At 35.3% G+C, this 27,076-nt stretch overlaps 1 protein-coding gene across 2 annotated transcripts in view; it reads right to left on the bottom strand.

Annotated features, from left to right (window-relative positions):
- Window positions 1–27,076, bottom strand: part of SEMA3E (semaphorin 3E) — a 131,554-nt gene that overhangs the window by 32,494 nt on the left and 71,984 nt on the right. For both annotated transcript variants that reach the window (XM_039723795.1, XM_039723796.1), the window contains exons 4-6: window positions 19,863–19,922; window positions 15,138–15,257; window positions 89–182 (exon numbers count right to left, since the gene is read on the bottom strand). In XM_039723795.1, the coding sequence (XP_039579729.1) occupies window positions 89–182; window positions 15,138–15,257; window positions 19,863–19,922 (274 nt within the window). The remainder of the gene's footprint in view (window positions 1–88; window positions 183–15,137; window positions 15,258–19,862; window positions 19,923–27,076) is intronic.

Below are 27,076 nucleotides of genomic sequence, written 5' to 3'. Positions count from 1 at the left end.
AGGCTGACAACACTTTGGTGTGCTGAAGAAAGAGACTCAGAATGACAGATTGACAGGACTGTGAAGCTTGTGACATAAAGATCATTACCAATTAAGATGGAGGTGAAGGAAGAACTGGGGTCAAAAGGGCACCTGCCTCGTCCTCTCTCAAATTTGTGCGATTCCAGTTGAAACAGATGATCCTTAAATAAAATTTAAAAAAAGACAGAGAAAACCATAAACCCTACAGGCAACAAAACACAGTCCTTAGTGACAAGCTTTAACTTTGTTATACCTTTGTAGAGGATTGACTTCATTAGGGAGAAAACACAATTATGGTTGCTCACTGATGTACTAATAAAAATTCTCTGGGTTTCTACAAATCACCTTTGTTATGCACTGCCCAAAAAGAATCAGAAAAATGCACTAAAATTACACTTTTTTCATTTCTGTGGGAGTAGGGAGGAAAGATTCCTCTCTTTTCTCCAAATTATCTAAACATGAAATAGATATCTCACTATGGAATGTGTTTTCCCCCTTTAAACAATTTTTTTTCCCAGCAGTTATTAAATATATAAGACTGTGTTATCTTCTCTTCATAGCTTGGAGATGTTTATATCTTCTTCATAGAAGTATGTTTAGGAATGAATCCCCAGTTATGCTTTTCAGAGCAGATGTGATTTCTTCAGTGGATTTAACAGAATATCAGTATAAAAAAATATTGGCAACTTGGTTTAAATTGTCTATATAAGGCTGTAAAGACTAAGAAAGAATTTGCAATTTAAATTTTCATTTGCAGTGGTACATTTGTCTCAGCTTTCACAGAAAAGCCCATTAATGTCTGATTAAAATATCAAGTGAGAGCACAATATTTTTAATTTAGATATTAACAGAAGAGCATGCCAAAAACATAGAGAAAGGGGAAAATAAAAGGGCAAACAGATAGAAAGCTATGAAAGTTTGATAAAAAATATGCCAAACAGCCATCAAGTGTGTGACAAGCAAATATTTTGATAACTTAGTAGTTCCAGTTCTTTGTAAAGTTTTACTCAAAAGGCCACTGAAATGCAGATTATATCAATATATTGGATAAATGTAACCTACCTGTTCATTAAACTAAGTCTCAGGTTCATGTTCCTAATATATGAGACAAATATTTTGTGAGGCATAAAGTTACATGAAACAGGAAACCAAATCCCCCAGAATTCTGAGAAATATCTGCCTCAGTCTCTCCCTCACAGAGCACATTATCAAAAATGTCCAAGGGACTTTTTAGTCATAAAAATCAAGTTTTATTAGACTGGACTTTTCACATATTTATTAGATTAAGTCAGTATTTGCAGAGAAAAAAAATCTTGATAATCTAAAACTTAAATATTCTCAAGCAAGAGCAATTGCCCCAGAAACCTAATGAATATTCTCTTCAGGTGACTTCACGACAGTTATGCTCTCCTGCAAAAAAAACCCCAGCCTAAAAAGATGAGGACCAAAGAAGCAAAAGTTGGAAAAATGAAAGATAAAAATAGCCATAATAGTAATAATAATAACAATAACAACAACAACAACAACAACAATAATAATAACAACAGTAAAAGATATAAGGAAAGCGAAAAGTTGTAGAGCTCTTAGTTCCCCCCGGTTGACAAATAATTGAATCTTTATGTGCATTTAATTTAAAACAGTCAATCTTAAATTTGTCATAAGCCCCTTGACTTCAAAGGATTATTCACAGCTTAATCCCCAGATCAGACATGCTGATGTACCTGTCTTCCATTCTCAACTGTCTAAATCATACATGTAATTTTGCTGCAACTTCTGGTCAAAAAGAAACATTCCCAGTAGTTAGAGAGCTTATACAAAAAACACAAACTCATACAATAAAATAGAAAAAATAAAATAAAATAAAATAAATAAAATAAAATAAATAAAAAGCCATATAAATTTTAGGTAATGGACCTAAAACTCATGAGGAAAAAAAGCATTTATAATCTCACCTCTCCAGAAGCTTCTTTGTTGGCCTAACCCTGGTACATTAGTGCCTTGTTGTTAAAGCTGATGTAGCAGAAAATAACTGTCTTGGGTAGAGACTGATGTTGCAGGAATATTGTTTTATGCTGTATCAGCAACAATTTCACACCAGTAGTAACTATTCCCCCTCTGCTGTTGGGTAAATGTCAAACAATAAAGAAATATTTCCCTGTGTGTGGAAATCTCAGTCCCATTCCCTACTTTTCAAACACCACATACCATGTAATTTTCAAGACTAAATACTGTAACATTTTGAGTCAACAATGGATAAAAAAAGAGTGAGGTGAACTCAGGAAGGAAAAGAAAAACTTTCTGAAATACTGAAAAAGTACTTGGGAGCCATAATGGCATGAAAATTGCTGTAAAGGAAATATTTCTAAAACCCGTCTGAAGTTATGTATTCTCTAGTTGGGTATTCAAAATAAAGTTACTCATTAAATAGTTTCTCCTCCAGGACCTCAACTAAACTATTTGTCAGTGAGTTGGTTCAATAAAGATTTAGAGTAAGTGGAGAGACAAACCAAGAGTTAAAAATTGATATATTATTCTGCTCTTCCTGGTGTATAGTTTGTGGCTCTCATTCAGTCCTACATAAGGAATAGAAACTGAAAGTTTTCCTGCTGTTGAAGGAGACATGATCCCACCAGATCACCATAAAACACACTTCATATTTTGGTCTTCCCCTGATAAAATGCAACTGGTCCTCGCAGCAGGGAGATGTGGCCGGTAGTAGAGTCTACTGGTTGATGTGGAAGAACTTTTCATCACTATACACAAAATAGTACCAGCACAATGAAAAAGATACTAATGTAGTTAATAATTTCCCTGAGAACCAGAATTAAATCAATGGTAAATACAAACCCATCTCTTTTAACATTCATAGCACGAATGTGCTTAGAATAGCTAATTGAGTATGACTGTGGAATGAAAATACTAAATAATATGCATAATATTTCATTGTCTATAATTTATAAATAAGGATTGTAGTGTAAATACATAATCTAGTGTTAACACTGGGGGTAGACAAAAAAGTTGGATTTCAATGCAATTTGGTAGAATTTTTAAGGGAAGGTCACTAGTTGTGATATAAAGCAGGATGTGTATCTCATAAATGCTTGCAGACACATGTAACTGTCTGAAAAGTTGCTGAAAATGTAAGCAATTACTCCTCCAAGAGAGATTTTCCACCTTCAGGACAGCATGCCAAATATTACATGGTTGCAATAAGTTATTCCTATCACGGGGGCAAGTAACTGAAGTTCAGGTGTAAGATATGTCAGCTTCCATGGGATCCCAGTTTAAATTAAATAAGTGTTGCACATTAATAATCAGCTTTGAAGGCTAATTCCATAATTCTAACCCTCCTTGCAGTTTTTGACATTAAAATCCCCTGAGAAACATCAGAGTAAAACTGACAGTTCCTCACAGATTATACAGCCCATCAATTCAACATCACAATTTATTTTATGGGCATTTTTCCGTGGTAAGGGTAAAAACTATGCAAAAGCACATATGGAGGGCTGGGAGTGGAATTACGTGTTTCTACATGTAGCTTGGGAAAAGAAATGGGCTTCTGGGTTTGATTTATGATACCAGTGACTCAGGAAACATAATATACTTTCAACTAATATTAAAATAATAATGTTCTTTCAAAGAAATAGAAGATATTTTCAAAGCATCCAACATTTTGCTACTAACTTGATATGAATTGATAATTTTAGACAATGAAGGCTAGAATAATGTAGGCTATACACATTAGTGAAAGAAAAGGTCAATCAGAGGCATTAAAATTTAAAGACTGAATTTAACTTTTGTTGCAGAAAATTGCTTTCACTAATGCCAAGTGCTGCTTTGCTCCAGGTCAAGACAACACTTATGCATGTGATTAATTTAAAACATATGCTTACTTCCATTCCTGTTCAGCAAAGTACCTAAGCCTATTCTGAACATTATTACAATAGATGTATCTTTTCACTAAACAGGGGACTTAAAGATACAGAGGTTTTAGTTGTGTTTTCCTAGGATGTTATTTTTATGAGAGAAAAATAATTTGATTTTGTGTGAGAATTTGTGGTGTTTCTGTTATTTCATTTTAAATTTTATTTTCCACACAATAAAATTTAAAACATATCATAATGGCATTTTTTAAAGAATGAAACCATTTCATAATCTTTAATTACACCCTAAACTGTGTATGCATTTGTTACAACAGTACTGACATGGTCTGATCTCAAGGAGGCCTGTGTATTTTAGTGGTTGATAAAGGTTTTTTTGGTTTTTTTTGGTTTTTTTTTTTCTGGTGTCTGGTATGTTTTGATTAATTTTTTTCTTTTTTTTTTTCCCCAACAAATCCACATTGTTTACCTTGCTGGATATTAAATAATATTTAGAGTGGGGAAAGGCTGTGAAAATTTTTTTAAGTATAATTTTAAACACTGGCTATACTATTCATTACTGCTCTAAAGCACTGGACAAAATTCTTTCTCAGCTTTAATTGTCTCATAGTTCTTCAATTTAGAGTAAGAATGATATTACATACAAGAGCTGCTTGTTGCTACCCATATCTAGGGGTCATGTAATTTATACTTTTTTGGAAGACAACTAGAAAAAGGAGGTTCATATCCAAAGTGAATTGACAGGGAAAGCATAAAAGTAGAGAAAATAGAGATTCTCTCCTTGTGCAAAGCTATGAGAAACATTCTTTTAAAATTGTCAATAAAGTCACATGGTTCTAGCGTCATATATGTTGCACTCTTTTTTATATTCAAGTAATTCTTAAATCATCAAAAATGGGAGTGTATATTGCACTTCAGTTTTTGTCAAGATCAAAAATTTTTTATGCATTCACTCAGTATTCAACCACCCACATAAGAAAAAAAATCTAGTTACACCAGTGAAATGCTTTACGAACCTCATCTTGATTTCCATTCTATTTCACACTATAATGGTTTGAGTATCAATTCACATATAAATTTACCTTTTTTGCAAATATTCTTTTGTTTTGTATAGTCTCAAAACATTATTTTTCACATCTTTTTCTTTTATACTTATCCTTACATTTTTATTTCAACATAGACAGACACACAGAATACACTGTGCAGAGACTTCTTTTAGGAAGGATGAACCTTGACTTCCCCATTACAAAAAAAGTTGAAAGATCACAGAACATGTCTGTAAATCAGCAGAAAATATAATTCAGGTATAAGTCTCCACAACGAACATTCAACTCCATGACCTGCCTTAATCTGTACACTTGCCTCATCAAGAGGGCACGTGGTAAAAGAGATGTACAAGAAAATAGTTTGTCCTTGTACAATAGCAGAAAATAACTTACTGGGTCAGACCTGAAAAGGTGTCTCATATTATTTAGCCCTTTGTATTTAAGCAGACTAAATTCTGTTGCTAAGAAAAATGTGCATTAGCATTATCTGATAAATATAGTCCCAAATATTAGCTAGGTGTCTAATTGCTACAAAGCCAACTAATTCATTGAAAAATTACAAAATCTAAACCCAGTGGAATATAATTGAGTTTATATAAATGAACCTGTGCTCCAAATACTTACAATAATACTAAGTTCCTATTGCAGCACAGTGCCCTATTTAAGTCACCATAAAACAGGCATACAGGTATATGGGTGATCAAGACAAGGATGCTCCAACAGAGAAGGAACTTTGCATGTAATATCTTCTTTAACTAATCCAAACATTAATTTTCAAAAGGATCTAAGCACTGGCAAAAAAATCTCTTCTCATTGTCAGAGGATTACTAACTTTTAAAATTATACCTTCAGCATTCAATCAATTTTATTTTCCAAGACAGATGGGGATACAATATTAGGAATAGAGTCCTCAAAAACTGTCTGCAATACTCAGGTCTCTGCTATTTGACATAATTAAGATTATTTGGGAGGTAGTATTTCTTCTGAAGATCTGTTTTCAATCCTCTTTACTATCCACTGACATACTGAAAAGATCAATCGCCCTATGGGATGAGAGTGCATAAAATATTATAGACATTAAATCCTCCCTAAAAATTCAGATGCATTTTTCAGGTCTGTGCATTTTATTCCACAGTTAAATGATTAAGACACATTGGGCTCCAATCTGAAAACGTGTTTAAAATCTGGAGCTATGTCAGACTGCTGTCTGAGTTTGCAAAAGGATTAGCAATTTGGGACTTGTGTCAAAATATCTGGCCTAAAGTGACAGAAATAATATATTTTCCTAGCTTAATGAATGTGAAAAAATCTGGCAAAAGAAAAAAAAGATCCCACCACAGTGCACATAGAAATCAGAGGAATTTACCCTTAGCAGCTCACAGTGTTTCAGCAGAAGTGATTGCATTGATCAGAATTTTAGAAGGGACACCTTTGTGTGACCTTGAACTGGTCACATAAACTCATTAAGGGTCTTATGGCAAAGAATAGAACCATTAGAAATGCTGATTATATTGCACTAATGTGCTAGTTAATATGTATGAAAGTTCCATGGACCACATAAAGACTCTCCAGAATTAAAATTTATGAGTAGCTGTATATGGCGATATAGTCTTATAATCAAGGGAAAGAGAAGGTAAAGAGAGTCCACAAATACTGAACAAAAGTAAAAGGATTTCAATGGGGAAGTACACAGTCTTTACACAGGGCCCCACTAACCAAGGCCCTTCCTCTTCCATGGTTTTGACAGGCTACTGGGCTGAGATTGTGAGGGTCATATCAGAGCAAATACCAAATAAAACTCTCTCTAATGACCTAATCTAATGATTGGTATCACAACAACTGGGGACAAAGGTCATGAAGAAATAAAAAAAAGAAGGATGCAGCTCTAAGGTTTGAGTTTCTATCTAGGCTTTAGTAGTGAAAGGAGGAAGAGATGTGTTGGGCATGAAAAAAATAGCTACATTAACCTGGAATGGATTTCAGAAGAACTCATATACCCTGTTCTCCATGGAATGGAGTCTTAGACAGTCAACAGCCCTTTTGCAGAGCTTCAGCTGGGCATGTGCAAATTGACCATTCTGGAAAAAAGGGCAGAGTGGATCCATTGGCTCCTGATGACACAGATGAACTGCTAGACACTTATTTTTACTTTCTATATAGACATCATTCCAATAAGAAAAAATATCAGTTATTTTCCATAGATGGATTATACAATATTAAGGGTTCATCTCATAATGTAAAAATATTAATGAAACATGTTTTTCCTTGCTTTAATTATGATAACACCTTCTTGATATGTAAGTCTATTCTTCAAACAATGATACAGACTTCACCAGGTGCTGTCACTTAGAAAAATACTTTCTCTCATAAATAAATGTGGCAGAATCTAAAAATCATTATAATGAGAGCTGGAATGTTTCAGTTACCTCCATCAAATTACCACACAGGCGGAGGATTTCTTTCTCTCTGGGACAACATGATTATTTCTCTGTATGGATTCATTCTCCCTGGACCATCTGTATTTAATCTTGCAAAGGGGCAGGTCTAATATGATGGAAAATTCATTTCATATGGCTGATCAATTCACATACTCTACCAGTCTCCCAAATTGAACTTACACTTCATGTATGGCCATATTTAGACAATATTCAAAAGTAATGAATGTTATTCACCTCATTTTATGGATGGAAAGCACTTTCAAAAAACCTGTCTGTTATAAATGTAAGAATGACTGATAAGAGCAACTGTGCTGTTATAGAATACTTGACTTTCTCCAGAGCATTTCACTAAGTACATAGCTATTTGATAAACAATGTGCATTTTAGAATTATTAAGAAATACAGTTGACATATATCAAAGCACAGTTCTTATGAGGTATCATTGATGAATGCTCTTTTCCTGAAGGTTTTCCTAAATTTTATTTTTGCTAGAAAGGAAAGATGATTTTTTTTTTAATTTAACAGTGATTTAAATAATCACATTATTTCTTTCCTAGTAAAGTTTACAAAAGTACTGAGGAGGCCAAAATAAGAAAGAGAAAAGGTTAATGAAAGCTCAGTTTATGGAGTGCTTGGAATACTGAGTTAAATGTCAGAAGCTTGCTAAGTAGATTTTAATACACCCATACCTAAAGTGTTGCATCTTGGAATAGGGAACAGAGTTTGTATCTGAAGTACATCAGAACACCCCAGAAGATGGAAGTTCAGATCCCTCTTCAGACTGCTTTCATGTATTAGACTCAGGTGCCTCATTTAGGATCTTGGATATCCCAGATACCTTGTTAAAGCTAACACTGACAGGCAACACCAACAATCTCTTCATTTACCTTGTTATACAAGACTGATAATTAGGTGCCACAGCAAAGCGTGTAACCTAGGATAACTTTGTGCTCAAGTGAAGAACTTTGGGTCAAGTGCAAACTGCTAAAAAGAGATTTCTCATTGAGATTCCGTGCCAAGAACTCAGCACTTGAGTCCATGAAAGAGGAATCTCAAACAGGTGGGGCAGTGACCTTGCCTGTACACACACCATGGAATAGCATGTGTGATTCTAGTGTCTGCACTTCCAGAAGATGTGAAAATACTGCAGAGAGTTCACAGGAAGGACACAAATAAGATTGAGGAGTCCTGCTGATAGGAGGTTTAAGGAGCTATATTTATTCAGTTTATCAAAAAAAAAAGTGAAGAGGTAGCTTGATCTTTGTGCATAGGTACTTACATGAGGAAAAGATGTGGAAAAGATAGTGGGAGACTTTTCAACTTTGCTATCAAAGGAATATCAAGGCAAAATGACAGGAAGCTGAAGTTAGAAAAAATTGACCTTGAGTAAGTGGCTATTTCCTACACTAAAAGTAATTAAATATTAGAACAGCTAATATTTAGGTCAGATAAACAGTGGTATTACCCTTTTCCCCTTTTGCAGCACAGCACCTTTGTTGTTTTCTGTGAGCATACATATTGTCTTCACTTAATTAATTTTCTGTCTGCGTTAGGTACCATTTTAACCTCTCTTGAAATGTATGCATATTCAACTTCCAGAACATGAAATGCTTTCACCTAAATGATGTGTGGGGTGCATAGATGTTTTGGTGCAATTTTGCAGTCTGTGGTGTGGGCATGCAGACCAGAGGATGTAAATGAACCCCTGTGGTAAAAGATTTTATGACCTGTGTTGCCCACTTGGCAGAACTTCATATCTGTTTTGTGGATGGTGCTCCAAATGGTGGCTTTTCACCCATGCAGAAGGACGCTGTGTCTCTAAGCAAATATTTTCTGGGCAAGAATTTGTCACACATTCTATCTAATGAAGAACTGACCAACACCCACTTCTACTTAGTCAGTGAAACCAGATGTTCCTCCTCCTTAATCCTCTGAAAACAGTGTGGAGATGAGGTAATAGGAACAAGCATGAAGAGGGATCAACTTGGCAGGTCATTGCTTGTTTTGATTATAAAAATACGTCAGAAACAACTTTCTTATTGTAAAATAATAGATAGAAATATGTCTACAATTTTGTTTCTCGACAAAGCTGGAAGAATGATGACATTACCACATGCTGGTCAAGAGCAGAAGAATTATGCCATGTCAAAGACAAACTGAGATATGACTGGCATATTCTCTCATGATTTGCATGTGAATTCACTCTAGTTTGTTAAAGCAAGAGCTGAGGAGCTCAGGTTGCCCACGTTTCGTTGGTTTAGAGGGGTAAGCAGAAACATTATTGCACATTTGAACCTTGTCTTGGTTTTGCATTGAATCACAGAATGTATAGAAAAATAAGTGTCCTTCCCCACACTCAACAAGATATTAAAGGCAACATAGATTAGAAAGAAAAAATTCCAACTTGACTGAACTGTCTTCCAAGCAAAAAAATACACCTGCTGCTTACAAAATACAAGTTCTTTCTAACAGGACTAAAGACTCAGAATTCAGAACTGGTCTTCCTTGGTAAGGAGAAATGCAATTGGCAAATTGAGGAGCAAATAACATAATAAGGAATACATCAGATTAGGAACACCTAGAGGAGAATCCCAAAAACCACCAGTGCATTTTGTGGAAAGGGTGGCTTAATCCATCAGCCTTCTGAGGTGGAGAAATACAGCTGGAGGCAGTTTACTGAGTTAAATGAGGCACTGAAATGGCACCCTGCCAGCTCCATGTACATATTAAAAATTTACAGCGTGTTATGGAGGAAAAATTCTTCATGCATAGTTCTTTCTCATAAATTTAATTCCCTCAACAGGTTTTGTCATGCAGAGATGCCTTCCTCTTCAGGAATCAGCTCTATCTTGTCCCCATGTAGCTCGCAAAAACTTGGGATATTGTTTCTGCACATTGTTTTCTTTCGGAATTTCTACTAATTTTGCAGGTCCTATGGAGGCAGAGTAAGTTTTAGCTGTACTTGGTGAAACTCCCATGTGGACTTGTTAAAGGTGTTTTGTGAGTTAGTGAATAAGGCAATCTGGATCATTGGAAAGCCTCCAGGACACCTCTACAACCTGTTGCTTTACTGAATAGATAACTCATAAAGATAAAGCATTACCTGATTGCAGACAGGTCATTTTGATTTATCTAAGGTTCATTAAAACTCACCCAGGGTATTTTGAGCTATACAGAACAATGCCAGAGTACTCTTTTACTAGCAGCTAGATGTGGTGAAACATAGACTGAGACAGAAAGCACTTCCTTCAGCACTTGTCACCTGCCAAAACCGAGAAGTTTATATAAATGCAAAAGGAAGACACTAAATGCAGGTGCTTCCCCCCTTCCCTGCCCACCCTGCCTTGATGGCATCAAAGTCAACAAAAGAGACAAATGTCAATTTGGTGAGAATCAAAGTAAAATAAGATTTTTTCTGAACTTTTCTTCATCTTCTATATCTTGTTTGAAAACTTATCTCAGATTTTCTCTCGCAGAGTGCATGGGAAGGATGCATATGCATTTCCTCATGAGAAATTTGGGGTGCAGGGTGTCTGACTCTTCCTTCTTCAGGAAAAATAATGTTTTTTTAATGAATTCACCTCAATTTCTGGATGAAATACAAAAAAAACCAAACAAAAAACCCCAAACAAACAAACAAACAAACAAAACCCACAAAAACCAAACCAAACCAAAACAAACAAACTAAAAAAAAACCACACACACACAAAAAACCAAACCAAAACAAAAAAACCCTGAAAGTACCCAATCTTTTCTGACCTGCACTGATTTTTGACATTTGTAAACATTTCATGAAGTCAGAGATAATGAATTCAATTACTGGCTGGCATTTAACTTGCCCATGTTTTTTTGGACAAGACTTCTGTAGCAAACACCAGTAGTTTTGTCTGCAAAGTCAGCACTCTTACTTTTCCTAATTTGTAACTTAATTCTAAATGGCAGAAAAACATTGGGTATTTTGCCGAAATGTTTAAATTTGGAAAAGCAACATTGATCAAAGTAATTAGAAACAGAGAAAAAGATAAAAAGCTTCTGTTAGTGACTATACTTGTATATTTTTAGAAATATAATAACTGAAATTTCTTTATGAGACTGAACAGCCTGGAATTCCTAAGTGAAATCAATTAAACCAATATTGGAATAGAATGCCGTAAATCATTTTATATTTAATCTTTCAAATGGATATATAGTGTATAATAGAACTTATAAGTAATTTGATTTAGAAAAATATATTTGGTTATACTCTGGTGGTACAACACAAGTTTGACATAGAATTAAATAAAACCAATATTTATTTCTTGTTGGTTTCTATGATCAACACATTAAGACAAAATGCATGGCATAATGAAATTTCTATAACCATGGAAAGCACAAAAGAAGCTGTAATGTATCATAGTATGATGTGCATGTGAATGGTTTCAAAGCACATTTCATTCACTTCATAGCAAGGGTAATACTTTCTAGAGAGACTGGCTGGGGATTGGACATTATTGCTGTGTTTTTCAAGAATATTTGATGTTCTGTTTTTAAGGCAGTTCCACGGTATAATGACCGGCCAATGAAGCAATCAAATTCTGCCTATTTTTGGAAATCTCCTTTTGGCTTCATGATTTGTTGACAAGGGCTCAGTGTTCTGCAAGACACAGCTCATGCCTGGTTTTGATAGGAAAAGATAAATTTGTGGTTGTATAAGTATGTAAGATTTTACACAGGAGGCAGAATGCTCCTTTTCACAAACTGCACTGCACCTCACAAACCCATGCTAAATCAGGATGCCACACAGTGTGCCTGTGATCATGGCTTTGGGAAATCTTCACTGTTCAAAGGAAAACCAGCAATGCTTCATTTTCTTACCAAATGGCCATTCAGAAATGGATGACTATGCAAACTTTTGTTGGAAGCCAACTACAAAAAAAAGTCCCTGCAACATGGGACTAGTGATCACCAAGATCCAGAGCCTTAATTGGATGTTGGGTTCAACAGGTTCCTCTTTGGCCTGCTCAGAAAATAGGAACAGAATTTGAATGTTGCAGAAGATACAGTCCTGCTATTCTGTTACACACTGAAATGCCTCTCTAAATTCATCTCCAGGTTATATTTATATACCATCATAACTTAAGAACTGCAGTTTTTATTGAGATGGTCCCATCCTTCCCACTCTATCAGCTCAGGGAGTACTATTGAAATTTCTAGTTAAGGTCCCTGATGACAGAGCATATTTTTCTATGCTGCTACTACTGGTTAATAGTTCCATACGAAAGTGTGAATCTCTCTTCAGATGCTGCATTAGTTATGTATATGGATACACAGAAACTTGTCATAAAGGGTAGAATTTGAATGTTGCAGAAGATACAGTCCTGCTATTCTGTTACACGCTGAAATGCCTCTCTAAATTAATTTCTAGGTTATATTTATATACCATTAATAACTTAAGAACCCTGCAGTTTTTATTGAGAGGTCCCATCCTTCCCACTCAATCAGCTCAGGGAGCACTATTGAAACTTCTAATTAAGGTCCCTGATGAGAGAGCAAGTATTTTTCTATGCTGATACTGCTGGTTAATAGTTCCATATGAAAGTGTGAATCTACCTTCAGATGCTGCATTAGTTACGTATCTGGATATACAGAAATTTGTCATAAAGGACTCCCTCCTTTCCTAAATCCCACACCTTACACCTCAACATGTCTGAGAAGTGACATTGTTCAAATATATATGAGCCTCAAACATACCTTGTGCTACTCAGGCATGAGGAGGTGTGAAAAGGTATATAGTTATATTTTAAGTACTGTTTCATTTGCTACTGTCCTTTCCTTGACAGTCAGGCAGTGAGAAAATGGCCAGAGAGAGATGAAGTGGAAGAAACAGAGGAGAGTAATTTGATGTTTTAGGAAGAGGGCACTCTGACCAGACAGATCAGCAGAGACTGAGCTGCAGTTTTCTGCAGAAGGATCTTGTCCTTTCACTTCCTGCAGTTACACCATGTCCTTATCACTCATAGAAAGCAAGATTACAATTTGCCCACTCAACCACATGCTATGTGTTATTTTTAACCTACCATATAAATGGCATCTGTCTTTTTTAATCCTGATGGTCAGCTTTTCAGATAACAGGAAACAGTATAGCTACTTGTTAGTGTAGAAAATATATTTCCTGTCTACACAACCAAAAAAAAAAAAGGGAAATTTTCCCATGATTTCAGTGTGGGTAAAGTTTTAGAACCTTAGTGTGACAAGGGAGAATAATAAACAAAAATAGGGGAAGGAAGGATAAGATAAGGGATGATGATGGGCCACACAGTCTTATATATATCTTGTTTCTCCTTTTTTGTTTGGTTGGCTTCTATTTTTATTAGTCTGTTGTTTATGCTTTCTAAAATAGTGTTCCTACAAATACAGCCATTGCTTCCTTCAAACTCTACCACGAAGACTGACAGGAGGTTTGTGAGAGGAACAAAGAAGGCATGCAAATTTGCCTTATTTTAACATTGCTTATTACCTAGCTCCTTCCTTAATTTCAAAAGAAGATGCATTTCTGCAATTCATACAACTCTGAATCTAAGCTGTGCTGGAGTCCTAACTTCTGAGATGCTTTTTATTTTCACAGCAGTTGGAGGTGCACAGCATGGACTGGATCCTTGGAGATTGCTTCTGGTGATGTTGTTCTCATTTGTTTTGTCACAAGGATGCGTCATTACTCAGAAAAGATTAATCAAAAACGTTTGCCTGAAGTAAATCCCTTAGTTATTTCCATGCGTACACTTTAAAAAAACTTTATATATGAGATTAACATTTATTCAAGACAAGAGTTCCTGGCCATAGGGGAAAGTAAGAATTCTCTTGGATGGTGCTGTAGCATCAGGTCCATGACAAGGGCTCAGCTCCACCAGGAACTAACTAAACAAAACCATTGACCAGCAATCCTTCCTGGCACCTGCCAATTAAAAGCAATCTTTTCTTTGGATTATAAATCATTTCCATCTACTAAGTCCTACTTCACAAAGTGCATTTCCAAGGGTCCTTCAGTTCCTAAAGCTGTCAACACATGTGACTTCGGCAGCTGAGATCTGATGCCCAAGAAGTTTTACATGCTAATTTAAAATGAGAAGTTGGTACTTCTGCTGAGTCTTTAGACATGTTCTAATATAGCTGAGACAGAAAGGATCCCAGTTCCTGAGATATCCAGACAATTTCTATTTTTGCATAAGAAATATATTCAAAATAATGATGATATGTTCTTTTTATTGATCTCTGTAGTACAGTTTCACTGAGCTAAAAGCATCCTTAAGGAACTTACATGTGCTTGCTGTACAAGACTAGTAGAAAGAAGCTGAATTTACCAAAGTTTCATTAAGAAATTCAATCTCCCATCAAACTAACACATATTTTGATATATGATGTAATTTTAAAAAAAAAGGAAAAAAAACAAACTCCGAGAGATTTAGTTAAACTCCCTCCAAAAATTTAATGGTTTTTTTTAAGAATTACTGTATCAGCTTATCTAGTGAAAAACACACCAAAAAAACTAAGACAAAAAAGTCTTTGGATTCTTTGCATAATTCTCCAGAATATACTTTAAATATCAGTGAGTTTCTCTGATGGTAAACTAAATTGTAATTCAGCATTATTTCATCAGGGAAAATACCTATCAGATGAGAACTGTGAACAACTAAACTTAAATATTTATTTTTAACCACAGAGGCTTTGCAGGAATCTAGACCAAAAGAATGAGAACTGTAAACCAAATTTCTTACCTCTGATGGATGTCCAGCTCTGATAAAAGTACAGAGTGGATCAAAAGCTCCTGTTCCACAAGCCAGAAGATGGGTCCTGTTGTATCGGTGAAGGACACGGATGTAATTTGCACATTCATCCTAGTTTACATAAAAAATAAACATGGGGAAATATTAGCTTTCAAATTATTTGTTTAGTATCTTGTGTGCCCAAAGGTGATGTTCTAATATTCAATCTTTCTACTCTATTTCACTTCATGTTACTAACTCTGTGCCATAAGTTTCATGGGTGGGCATTTTTATACTAAAAAAGCAAGTTTAGAGCACTGATTGATCATGTTTTGTTTTAGATGCTTAACCAGTTAGGAGTTATTAAATTATAAAAACACATTTTGTGCTTCTTTAATCATGGAGATAATCTGAAATCTGAATAGATCTTTAATATGTCTTATTGGATACATAGGACACATACATAAGATTCACAGCAGAAGATGTCAGCAAACATCTTCTCTCTGGAGTTAAATACTTTATCTCTATAAAAATATAGTTTTTAATTTAACCATTAATTTATGGCATAATAATTGTTAATCAATATTTTTAATATTGTATAGACACATACTTTGTCAGTTTTCACTGTTTAAACCCCTTTGAAAAAGAAATATTCATTTCCCCCAGGGCAATATTTTGGGACTCATTAGTGTATTTGCAGCTTCATAAATATTACAATTAAAACATTTTCAAACAGTGGGGTCATTATTCCTGTGCTAAACTAGAAATGGAGACAGTGAGATGAAAGTATCCATTGATTTTGGGACTCCTGGGACTCCTGGGATTTGGTTTTAGATTTTTTTTTTTTTTTTTGCATTTTACAATGGTTTCTATGAGCAAAATTACTGTTCATTTCAATTCATTGTTCAACATTTCTGCGACTTAGAACCCTGAGCTTTAAGAGTCACATCAAGTTTAAGACATTTAAAATGGAGATAATCTAACTAACTAACTTTAGCTAACTTTAGCTGTTCTGGCATTTAGACATGTAATTTATGTAATTCTCTCTGGCTTTTTCAATAGCCAGTGAAGTAGGCCAGACATCTCCAAAAGGCCATTAATACAATCCTGAAATGAAAATGTAAAACAGAGTGGAGAAATTTCCTTTTTTGAAAATTTTTCTCTGATAACTACTCTCATTTTTGGACTGCTGTATTTGTGTGAGAACAATCCTAGGTCTTATTAACCAACAGCAAGAATTTAATTTCAAAAGGGAGGAGTTGCAGGGAATTCACAGGCAGAATTCAACACTTGGAAATCCACATTAGGTTCAAAACTAAGAAACCATCTTAGTTCTTTTGTCAAATCCCTGAATCATTCAGTATAAGTCTTCCAAATGCTCCAGCAAATAAAAAAGGAAAGAAATCTCCCCTGCTACCTGATTCTCCTTAACTGTTCATCCTCAGGATATATCATGCTAATTCTTAGAAGTAAGTAACCTATACAAGACATAACCTGTTGTATAATTAAATATTATGCATATACAAAGAGAAAATCAACCCTTTAATATCTAACTATTGGAATTTCTTGATTTGTAACTAATTTGTTCCTTTTCTTTTTTTAAGGAAATAAAAACATAAGGTCAGATGAACTGAGAGAAGAATGGGGTTCAATCAGCAGCATGTGATCCTCCTTGTATGGATCAGCACTCAAAGACAGAGGTGTCCACTTTTTATGTTCATTTCCCAAATGTTTGCTGACTTGTGGTAGCAAAATGCTATTCCATAGGTATTTTATGATGCCATGAAGTTTTTGAACAGATGCTTTACTGTGTGCTGATGCTGTTCCTGAGTCTCCCTCCTCCTTCCTGACTTATTGCCTTTGTTTGCTCTCAGTGGTGGTCTGTTCTTTACTCCATGGTTTACTTTTTTTATCCATACACACCTTCAGCTCTTGATCTTTGTGCCAAAAATCATTTTAGGGATTTAAGATTTTTTTTAAATGGGAAAAATCTACACATTTTTTTCTCGTGTGCCTTTGTAGAAATGCCTGAAAAAAATTGCAAAAAAAAAAAACCAAACCCTAGGATGTGGAAATACCAAACATAGAAAAACATTAATTCAAAATGGCTAGACTTGCTCGTTTATAAACAGATGACAAAAGATGCTGTTCTGGGAAGTGTCAGGCAAAAAAACATTGCTGATAACCTACTAATAATGTACTTTACACAGAGCAGGGAAGAGATTCATCATCCAAGGGGACATTGAAATAAGACTTCTTTATATTATATCAATTAATTAAATACTAGGGTTGTCTTTAGGATGCTCCACAGATATAGTAATAGATCTGTGGAATTTTATTAATCTGAAACTTCTCAGTGTGGAGGAGCGAGGTATCTCTACAGAATTTGATTTTTATGTCTGAATGATTTCCGACGCTGATAAAGCAATTCAGAGTAATTGAAAACTCTCACACCACAGGCTAACAGGTGTGATTCCTGGCACACTGGATGGCAGCTGAAGGATTATTTTTTTTGCCTTCACTCAAATCAGAAAAGCATGGCTTTATTTTAAGAGTATACATTTGTTGTTAAGACAAGCCTTTTTTAATTGTACTATTAAGTCTGTTACAAGCACTGAAAATGTTTATGACTACAGTACTTGCCATTTTACTGCTACAACAGGAACTGATATCTTTTAAAGGTTATACAAGCTTGTAAAAGTGGCCAGTTCTATTATACAGAAAGAGGCAGCAAAGTGCCTGTGAAGTATTTCAGTGCTGAGAAGCTTGTTACAATATTATCAGTTCTACTTAATAATTATGCCTTGAGTAACAGATCTTTTGCAAAGGAAAATAAAAACAGAAACAGCATGGAAATAATTAAGGAAAATTTGAAATAAAGAAATAGTTTTTCTAGAGTTTCTAATGAGAAAAAGAAGCATTAAGAAATTAAAATTGACAAAGGGTTGATTTTAAGACATTATGCTATTAAGTCAATATTGGTTTATGGCTACAAAAATAAGGGTGAAAAGAAAAATAATAGGAAGATTTTTTTATTCTAATTTAGATTACTTTCAGGTGGAATGATTTATCTTACTGAATGCTGAGCAGGATGATGAAAATTACTAAAGTTTCCTTGATATTAATTGATCTCACTCATTCACATAGTCCATACCTAATTAAGTCTCATGTGAGGATCAGAATATTTTTTGGCATTACACTATTACAAAATTTTAAAATTTTAATGTTTTATTGTTAAAGACTCTACTTCTACAATCTTGTGATTATTTAAAAGCTCTGGTTTTTTCTGTAAAAGCACTAGTTACTCCAAACCTTCATGCTGCAGAGAAATGTGGGAAACACATGAAGCTCTTTAAATAACCACATTCATAGAATGCAAATTTGAGGATTTAAACAACAACTGGATTGCAAAAAGGTTTTGAGTTTTAGGGAAACGTAAGTCTGAGGGACCTATCTTTGTTTTGAAAAAACAGTACCTATTTCTGCATTTTTTAACAAAACAAATATTGTCAGAGTATCAGAAAATATGTAGTGGTGAAAGAAGGATGGTAGAGCTTTAACTAATAACAGCCAATGCTTAGAGGTAGTATCAAATAAAGGCCAAATAATTTAGGTTTGGGAATAATTTAATATGACCATAAAGTTCAGTTTAATGACCATTGTAGAAAACCACCATTTTCAACCAAAGCCACCTGAAATTATCAGGGACATAAAAGTAACCTGGAAAACTACAATGAACTCTTAAGAATCTTCAAAAAGGATCAGTTCTAGACCAGGTAAATAGGAAGAGTTGGGGTATTATTATTATGATTACTACTACTACTACTACATTCCAGTCTGGTTCCTTAATGCAGACAGTTCTCAAGCTTTTATTTCAGAAGAAATCTTTATAGCTTCTTAATTTACTGGAAATTTATGGTGGTAATTGTTGAGGTTGCTGTTTGATGTGTTTCTGGGCAAAGCTTGTATGTCCCCTTCCATGTCCTACATTCCTGTCACTGTTGCTGTAAAACTATCATAATTTTCACATCCCTTGGTTCAGTGCGAGCTCTCTCAGCTGTGGGATTTATTAGGTGTACTCTCTGTGTGTTTATGAGGTGCAGATAATGAGCTTGGTGCACTGCAAAATTAAAGAGAGCTCCCCTCCAGAAGAACTTTCATCCTGTGCTGCCAATGATATCAGCTGCTGTGTGTCAGTGAGCTTTCAAGTCTTTTCCCAGGAAATTATTACAGTCGGGGCACAAGAACAAAACAGGTCTGAGGTTCATTAAAACAGAGTATTCTTATTAATAAATAAAGAAACTTATAGGAAAATATAAAATACTGTGTATTTTATAATTATTAATAACTTAACTGCTTTTTTGAATGTATTCCAGTGGATGTAACTTTTAAAGATAAACTGGAATGTGAATATGGAGAAGATAATCTGTGCGTATGAAAAGAAAAGGACAGAGAAATGGTAAAGGAAAATTAACGTCCCTCTTTGATAGCACCAGAATAAGAATTAGAAGAAAGTTCAGGCAATCAAAAGTGTTCATTGCCTGTTTACGAGCTGGTTTGAAGAGCAATTAAACTAATAATTTAATGTGTTCACAGTACTTACATGTTTTAAACCTGCAACACTTCACTTTATATCTGTGCTTTAATCTCTCTTAAGTTAGGGATGCCTGAATCCTTGTTTTGGACCAGCCACTGGTATAATTAAAGTATATTTGATCTGTAATTAGTGATACTTACAGCATCTCTTCCTTTAATTATGCATTCTTCTGCCTGCAGAGGTGTACTAGGCCAATGGATCTGAGGAAAAAAAAAAAATGGTAGTCTGATCATGGAAATCCAGCTTTTCCATTATTTCTCATAAAGAAAGATTCTCAGATCGGAAGTACAAAATCATGGAACAGCCCAGGTTGGAAAGTTCCTCAAAAGATCATCTGGTCCAGCTTTTGGTGGGAATGGGAGCCCAGGTGAGATGATTTATAACTCTGTCCTAGACATCTTTAAATCCCCCACTGACAGAAACTCCACCACGTCCCTGGCTCCTTGTGAAGGGAGAGCCTCTTTCCTCTTTGAGATGCCACTTAAATACTTAAGTACTGGAATATTGTGACGAGTTCTCCTGAGCCTTGTTTTCCCTGAGAGAAAAGACCTTCAGTCTCTCCTTCATTGGAACACAACTGTCTTGATGAGGACAGCACAGCAAACTTACTAGTAGTCAACAAAATTTAAAGGAAGGTAATGCATGGAACATTTTATATGAATTCAGTAGAAAAATCTATGCTAAACTATCAGTGATTTTCAACATAGTTATTAATCTTGAACTACCGATTTCCTTCTTGAAGTGACACTTAGGAAAAAAACCCGCTTACAGTGAAGTTACTAAGGGTCAGCAATTAACCTTATGGGAATAGGATCAGCTCTTCACAGTCAATTAGTAGAAGTGAAGCCAAATTACACAAGCGAGGGTTTTTTTTTCAGCTATCTACTGTATAACATTTAGGTTTCATCCTAGATGCATGATTTGTTTGGATGAAAACAATATTAAACAATGACTGATCACACTGGAATGATTACTTAATTTCTTACAACATTTAAAAGTGAAAACAAAAACATGTTCACATCAGTGATATCAGGCTTGGCTGAAACTAAGTAAATATCCAAAAACTGATGTCATCATTAAGACATTTTTGTCAATAGTCCAATCAATTTTTTTTTTCTGTCTGGAAAATATTTATAAATTAAATTACTTTGCCTGTCTTAGTTTTATTGAAATAATTTTGAGAAAATGATGAATTATTGAATATTAAGAAAACTTAATTGCAGACAAGTGGGGATAAATTATTAATCGTACATTTGTGGGGCTTGAAAGTAAAAGACACAGTTCCTTTTAATATCTTCCTTAACTAATTGAATGTGGAAATTAAAGAAATACTAATTAAATTGGCCAATGGCACTGAAATGGAAGGAGCTGTTGACTCTCTTGAGGGCCAAGGCACTGCAGAGACCAGGACAAATCAGAGGGCTGGTCAATCACCAACTGTATAAAGTTTAACAAGGGCAAGTGCATTCTGCACCTGGGACAGTGGCACCTCACTGCTGTGTATGGATCAGGGAATGAGAGGCTGGAGAGCAGCTGCAGAAAGGGACCTGGGTCTCCTGGACAATGGCAAACTGAGTGAGTCAGCAGTGCCCTGGCAGTGTGTAGGTCTCACACCATCTAAATCCATGTTAATCAGAGCATCTGTTTTCAGTCAGATGGTCTTACAGTTGTCTATGAGTGATCAAAATTACTCTCATCTAGTCTCTACATTGCTGCTGTATAGTCTGGAAAGGTACCTGGACTCTGCTGAACTCCCTTGAAGGCTCTCATCCAGTCATCCTGGTCAGACCATTCCTGGTTCATTTATTGCCAAACTCAGGCTCCACAGTCATTTGTTTTAGTCATTGGTCAGGAATTGAATGAAGCCCGTCCTAAACCCAAAAAACCTAGATCTCTAAGATCTCTTGAGGCTCAAAAGTATGAAAACATAGCTTTCACTTCCCAAAGACACGTTCTAACTAGCAGGCTAAAATGAGAGGTTTTGCCTACACCAGGTGTGGGTGGCTGTTAGGAACAGAGAAACCACAGAGGGAATAAAACACTTGACTCTGTAACCTGGTATTAAATACACTTTGTGTAGGTGATTATTTTGGCATTTGGAGACTAAGTCCCAGTGCTGCTGAAAATACTTTGTATGTACATTTTCCACTTAAGATATACTGAATTAAATACATATACAGAATTAAGAGAAAAAAGCCAAAGAGGTAACCTAATGCTCCTGCTTTGTCTGGAATGTCAAAAGGCAGCTGCAGTGGGGCTACATAAATTTAGTCCTTGGCACAGAAAAAAAGAATAGACCATGGAGTTGCAGAATGGTTTGGGTTGGAAGGGACTCTTAAAGACCAACTAGTGTAACCAGCTGCTATAGTCAGGGACATCTTTCACTGTTGCTCAAGGCCCCATCCAGCCTGACCTTGAACAGTTCCTGGGATGGAGCATTCACGGCTTCTGTGTGGCAAACTGTTCCAGGGTCTCACCATGTTCATAGTTAAGTTCTTCCTAGTATCTAATCTAAATCTACAGTCCTTTATTTTAAAACCTCTGTCTCTTGTCCTGTCACTACAGACCCTGAGAAAACTCTCTGTCTTTTCTGTAAGGCTCCTTTACAAATTGAAACTCCAGCATAAGGTTTCCCTAGAGTTGTCTCTTCTTCAGATTGAATCCCAATTCTCTCAGCCCGTCTTTATAGGAGAGATGTTCCAGCCCTCTGAATATTTTTGTGGCCCTCCTCACAAAATTACTGGCTTCTAAGGCAAGTCCATATTCATTGCCTGAATTGCATGGGTCTGAATTATAAGTCTAGTAATAATATATGTCTCCTGAAGGAGTTGTTCTATCCACAAATTATTTTAAAAACTCATAACTCTTGCAAGGCTCTTGAGTTTTAACATAAATAAGTGTTACTATTTTAATATCTTCAAAAGTATTTTAGAATTGAGACTAAAAAATCTCTGCATGTCAGATTTTGCTATCATACCAAATTTAAAATTAGCATAACATAGGATATGTTTGCACTGCATGAAAATCCAGATATTAATCAGCTGCAATGGTAGTCTTTAACCTGCCATGTATTATTTTTCCTGATGTTTATGTTTAAGAGGTGTGACAATTATCAGCCTTAATTTTTAGTTGGTTCTCTGATGGGATTACAATCATTTGGCAAGCTATCAAAAAGTATTTTAGGAAATCTGCCTGGGTATATAGAGTGTATTAGCATTATACTGGCATACATCTCACTGAGCTGCAGTCTGGACATAACTATTGGCTTGAACATAATTTTTCAAAATTTTTCACCACTTCAGATAACTGAATGAAATTTTAAAATTGCTTGGTTAGTGATGTTTTCTCCTATCATACCACAGTATTCTCATCCTTGACTTCGATGATGTAATTTTTGCTCTGTAAAGGGTAAAACACTGTAGGGAAAGATATTTTTAAATATACTCATCATGGGAAAAAAAAAATGAAGGTGTAAGAAAGTACAGATATGGGGAAAACTTTAATTGGAGCTGGAATGCTAATTAGTGTCTGCAAACATCCTCTCCATTCAGCCACTAGCCTTAAAAAACAGGATGGTATCTATACTGAAAACTAATTTAAAGAAATTATATGAGCTTTATAGCACTCAGGCCAAAATAGACTACTGTGTGTTCTAGTCTGAACTCTAATGTGTGACAGGACAATTTAGCAATTCTACCAGCCTGTCTCCAGTTTGAGTCAATAAACAGTGCTTAGTTAACAACTAACTTGTGCTTGGCTGAAATATAATTTCTTTAAAAATATCTGCTGATGACTGAATATTGTATAAATTTATCAACAAATACATGGTCACCTTCCCTCTTGGAAGGTTATTCCAATGGATAATTGAAGTCACTAAATTGTGTACTTATTGCAGTTTAGATTTGTGCACATTCCTACACAGTATTCAAAGAAGACACAAGCAAGCCGTGATCTTGGAAACCTGTGTTCAGCCAGCTCTGGAGTGAAGTAGAGCTTCACTAGAGGCAAGATATATATGATGAGGTCTCTATAATTTATTACAGCAGAGATATAAAACCAAATCTGGAGCCATCTCACACTGGGTGAGAAACAGAACAATCAAAATCTGCCTGCACAAACCCATTTAGAGAAGTGGGAGGTTTTCTATCCAGACTCAGATCTTCCTAAGGCCCTTGAAGCAGAAGCTATCTGTAAGGAATTTTTGGGTAAATAGGAAGAGCAGTTTATTTTCACTCCAATATGAGACAAAAGGAGGAACAAAGGTCCCCCTTCTTTATGAGCTGTTTGGCCAGTGGTGATGAGCTACTGGCACTGGCTCAAGTTTGCTGTTAACAAAGATCCTCTCTGGCACCAATTGCAACAAACTGCAATGTTTTTAAAAACAAATTTGGCACTGGATGCCAAAGAAAGTTCTTTATCTTTTAGATCACTACAAGCCTTTAAGGCTTTGGACCAAATACTCAAATATGGGTAAGGATTTATTCCAAAGATGGTGTCAAAGGGAATGAGATCTTTGGGAAAACAAAGGTTAAGTGAAGTGTGCCTACAAAGCTTTGTCTTTGCACAAGGTTTTGAGTGCTTATCTGGCTCTAATTCTCTATAAACACTGATACTCACATTTCATATTCTCCCTCATTCTTGCGACTCTTAGTGTATGGGCATCTTCACATAGAAATAAGACATCTAAGTAATGTTGAAAAACATATAGCATTATGTTACTCTGTAGTTAGAGTTCCATAATGCTATATGTCACACATAGCATCAAATACTCTAAGTAACAATACAATACACTCTGTATGTGTTAAATGAGAGACACAGAGCAAAGTAGGCAAAATAAACACTATTGGACAAATAAAGAAGTCAGGGTCTTCCCCTTTCCCTGGTGACATGGAAGATTTTTGCCACAGTTGAGAGCTCAAATGTCTGGATTTCCTCACCAATGCAAGAATTATAGTAGTAGTATTTTTCCTGAAGGCCTTTTCCCCCAATTTTTTTAATTTATATGAAAAATTGGTGAGGATAAATGCATTTAAAATAATTTGGTAGAGATTTGTATAAACAGCCATTACGTTACATGAAAAAGCTATAATCAACCCTTCAGAGTGTTGCAGTGTATTTTAAAGTTGAAGGGAATTGAACCTGAAAAAAACATGTAGTCTATTAAATACAGATTTGTAGGAGGCATACCTCATATGCATCACAAGTTAAGTTTTTTTGAAATGTTGAATAACTTTGGCAGTTAACAGGTCTCAATGTAAAAGCATTTTATGTCCACTCAGCATTTAGTTGTTTTTCTTTGGGATAACTTCTAATATGCTGGCTAGAACTGAATATTTTGGTCTTTTTACAGCAAAAGGCATAAATCTCTAGTTGGGAATGGATTTCAGTTTGGTTTTTAGAAAGCATATTAATATTTTAAATTGTTGAGAAAGGGATGACTATTAATTAAAAGACATAAACTGTTTTCTGGGTCACAGAAGATGAAGATCAATACGATTCTGCCCAAAACTTCATGAAACCTTTCTTTTGCAGATAGCGAGTCATCCTGTTTACCAGAGAGAGAATAAAATCCAGGAATTTGCCTGCACTTATATAATTTCAGTGGATTACAACTTCTAGTTTAGATAAATTAAGTTAAACTCTTCAGTCTAAAAGAAAAGGTCAAAGAATAACCAACACACAGTTAAACATCCATTAATTAAGAACTTTGGTAATAATTAATCAACCACTCTCTCAACTCCAGGAACTTTCTCTAATGTATGTCAGCAATTAAGGATTCCTATAACAGAAATGTTTCATTCCACACTTTTGCTGATAAAGCTGTAAAATGATCATACTTTCACTAACTATCCCTGAATGAGATCTGCACTGAATGAACTCTTGGAAAAGGAGAAAAAGCTCATGACATTTGTACTCAAGGCAGCTAAGTCCCAGTGAGATCATGCTTCTAAAGGTGCCAGGCCAAGCTTCATTTATTTCAGTTTCTCATTTTTGGCATAAAAAAAGGCAAGAAGAGTTTTTATCACTTTGCCATACTCTGCACAAGTCTCCAGACAGAGAACATGGTTTCAGAGTGAGTGGCTGATATTCCACTTAAAATCAAGGAGGGGAGCAGTGAACTTTGAGTGTGTCCAGATATGAGGATGGTGGTTGGACAGAAGCATGAAGAGCTCTATCCTGTCGTCTTTCCTCACAGATTTACTGCCAAAGGGGGAAGAACAGAGTGGTGACAAAAATCTTATTTTATAGAAACAAATGCTGTCTAAATGTTTTCATATCTGTGAGCTCTAATATCTTGTCACAGGATATTAATAATTTGTATCAAAGCGAAAAGGAATTAGTTCATATCTCACTGTTGAGGAAAAAAGCTCAGTATGTAACTCTGCCCCCTGAGGAGTTAAATTCTGGGTGGGGATTTTTTTTTAATGTAGATAAATTCTCAAATAGCCTCCCTGAATAGATTCATATCCCATAATGAGGATTAACATTCCCAAATGTTTATAAAAAGAATAAAGCATATTATATCTGTTCACAGTAGTGGAACATGCTAATTATGCTTCGAGATAACCAAAGATACTTACAGTAAAGTTGGCCAGAGTGTTGATATAAGAATAATGATATTCACTTAGCAAAGGGGCAGAAAGAAAAGAATTTGAAACATCAGTGGTCAGTGCAGAATAGAAATCAACAAAAATATTATTCCCAAGTGACTTTATTTTATTTTACTCACTTTTTATTCTACTAATTGACTTGCAAATAAATGAAAATACATCAAAACACATTGAGAAAATTTAAAGTACAGAAGGAAAACACTGAAATATTTCAAAATATCATTTGTCTACATTCAAAATGGTTGAACAATGGAACAGTGCTCCTGCCAGCTTCCCTTGCCACTGTATGTTTCCAATTCTAGCTTCCAAGGGCAGAAGGGAGTAAGGAATCCAAGGCTCACATCAGCTCAGACTCCAGCCTCTCCAGTTGTCAGTTTGCCAATCACTTGTGGTTTCTACAATGTACGGAGTTCTCTGGCAGGATTATGACCTAACCCACCTTTCTCCCACAGACCACTGAGTAGCCTCCAAATGCCACTTTCAGTCATTACATAATGACTCAAACCAATGCAAAATCCAGTTTCTAAAGGTCAAAAAAACCCAAAAAACTTCAAGGTTTATGCTGCTATTGAAAACTTATAGTTTACATGCTATATTTTTCCCTTAACATTTTCTCTTCTGAAACTCCCCAAAAAGCCAGGGAGATATTATTCCTCAATAATATAGTGGAGATATAGAAATCAAATGTCTACAAATGTGAGGTGCTCTAAACATCTGTAACCATGCTGAAATTCAGTGAGAAA

This window comes from Passer montanus, unplaced genomic scaffold (assembly GCF_014805655.1).
Source record: "Passer montanus isolate IOZ18808 unplaced genomic scaffold, ASM1480565v1 scaffold50, whole genome shotgun sequence".
NCBI classification, from domain to species: domain Eukaryota; kingdom Metazoa; phylum Chordata; class Aves; order Passeriformes; family Passeridae; genus Passer; species Passer montanus.
The sequence above is the reverse complement of the archived record's forward strand: the minus strand, read 5'-3'. Positions and strand labels throughout refer to the sequence as shown.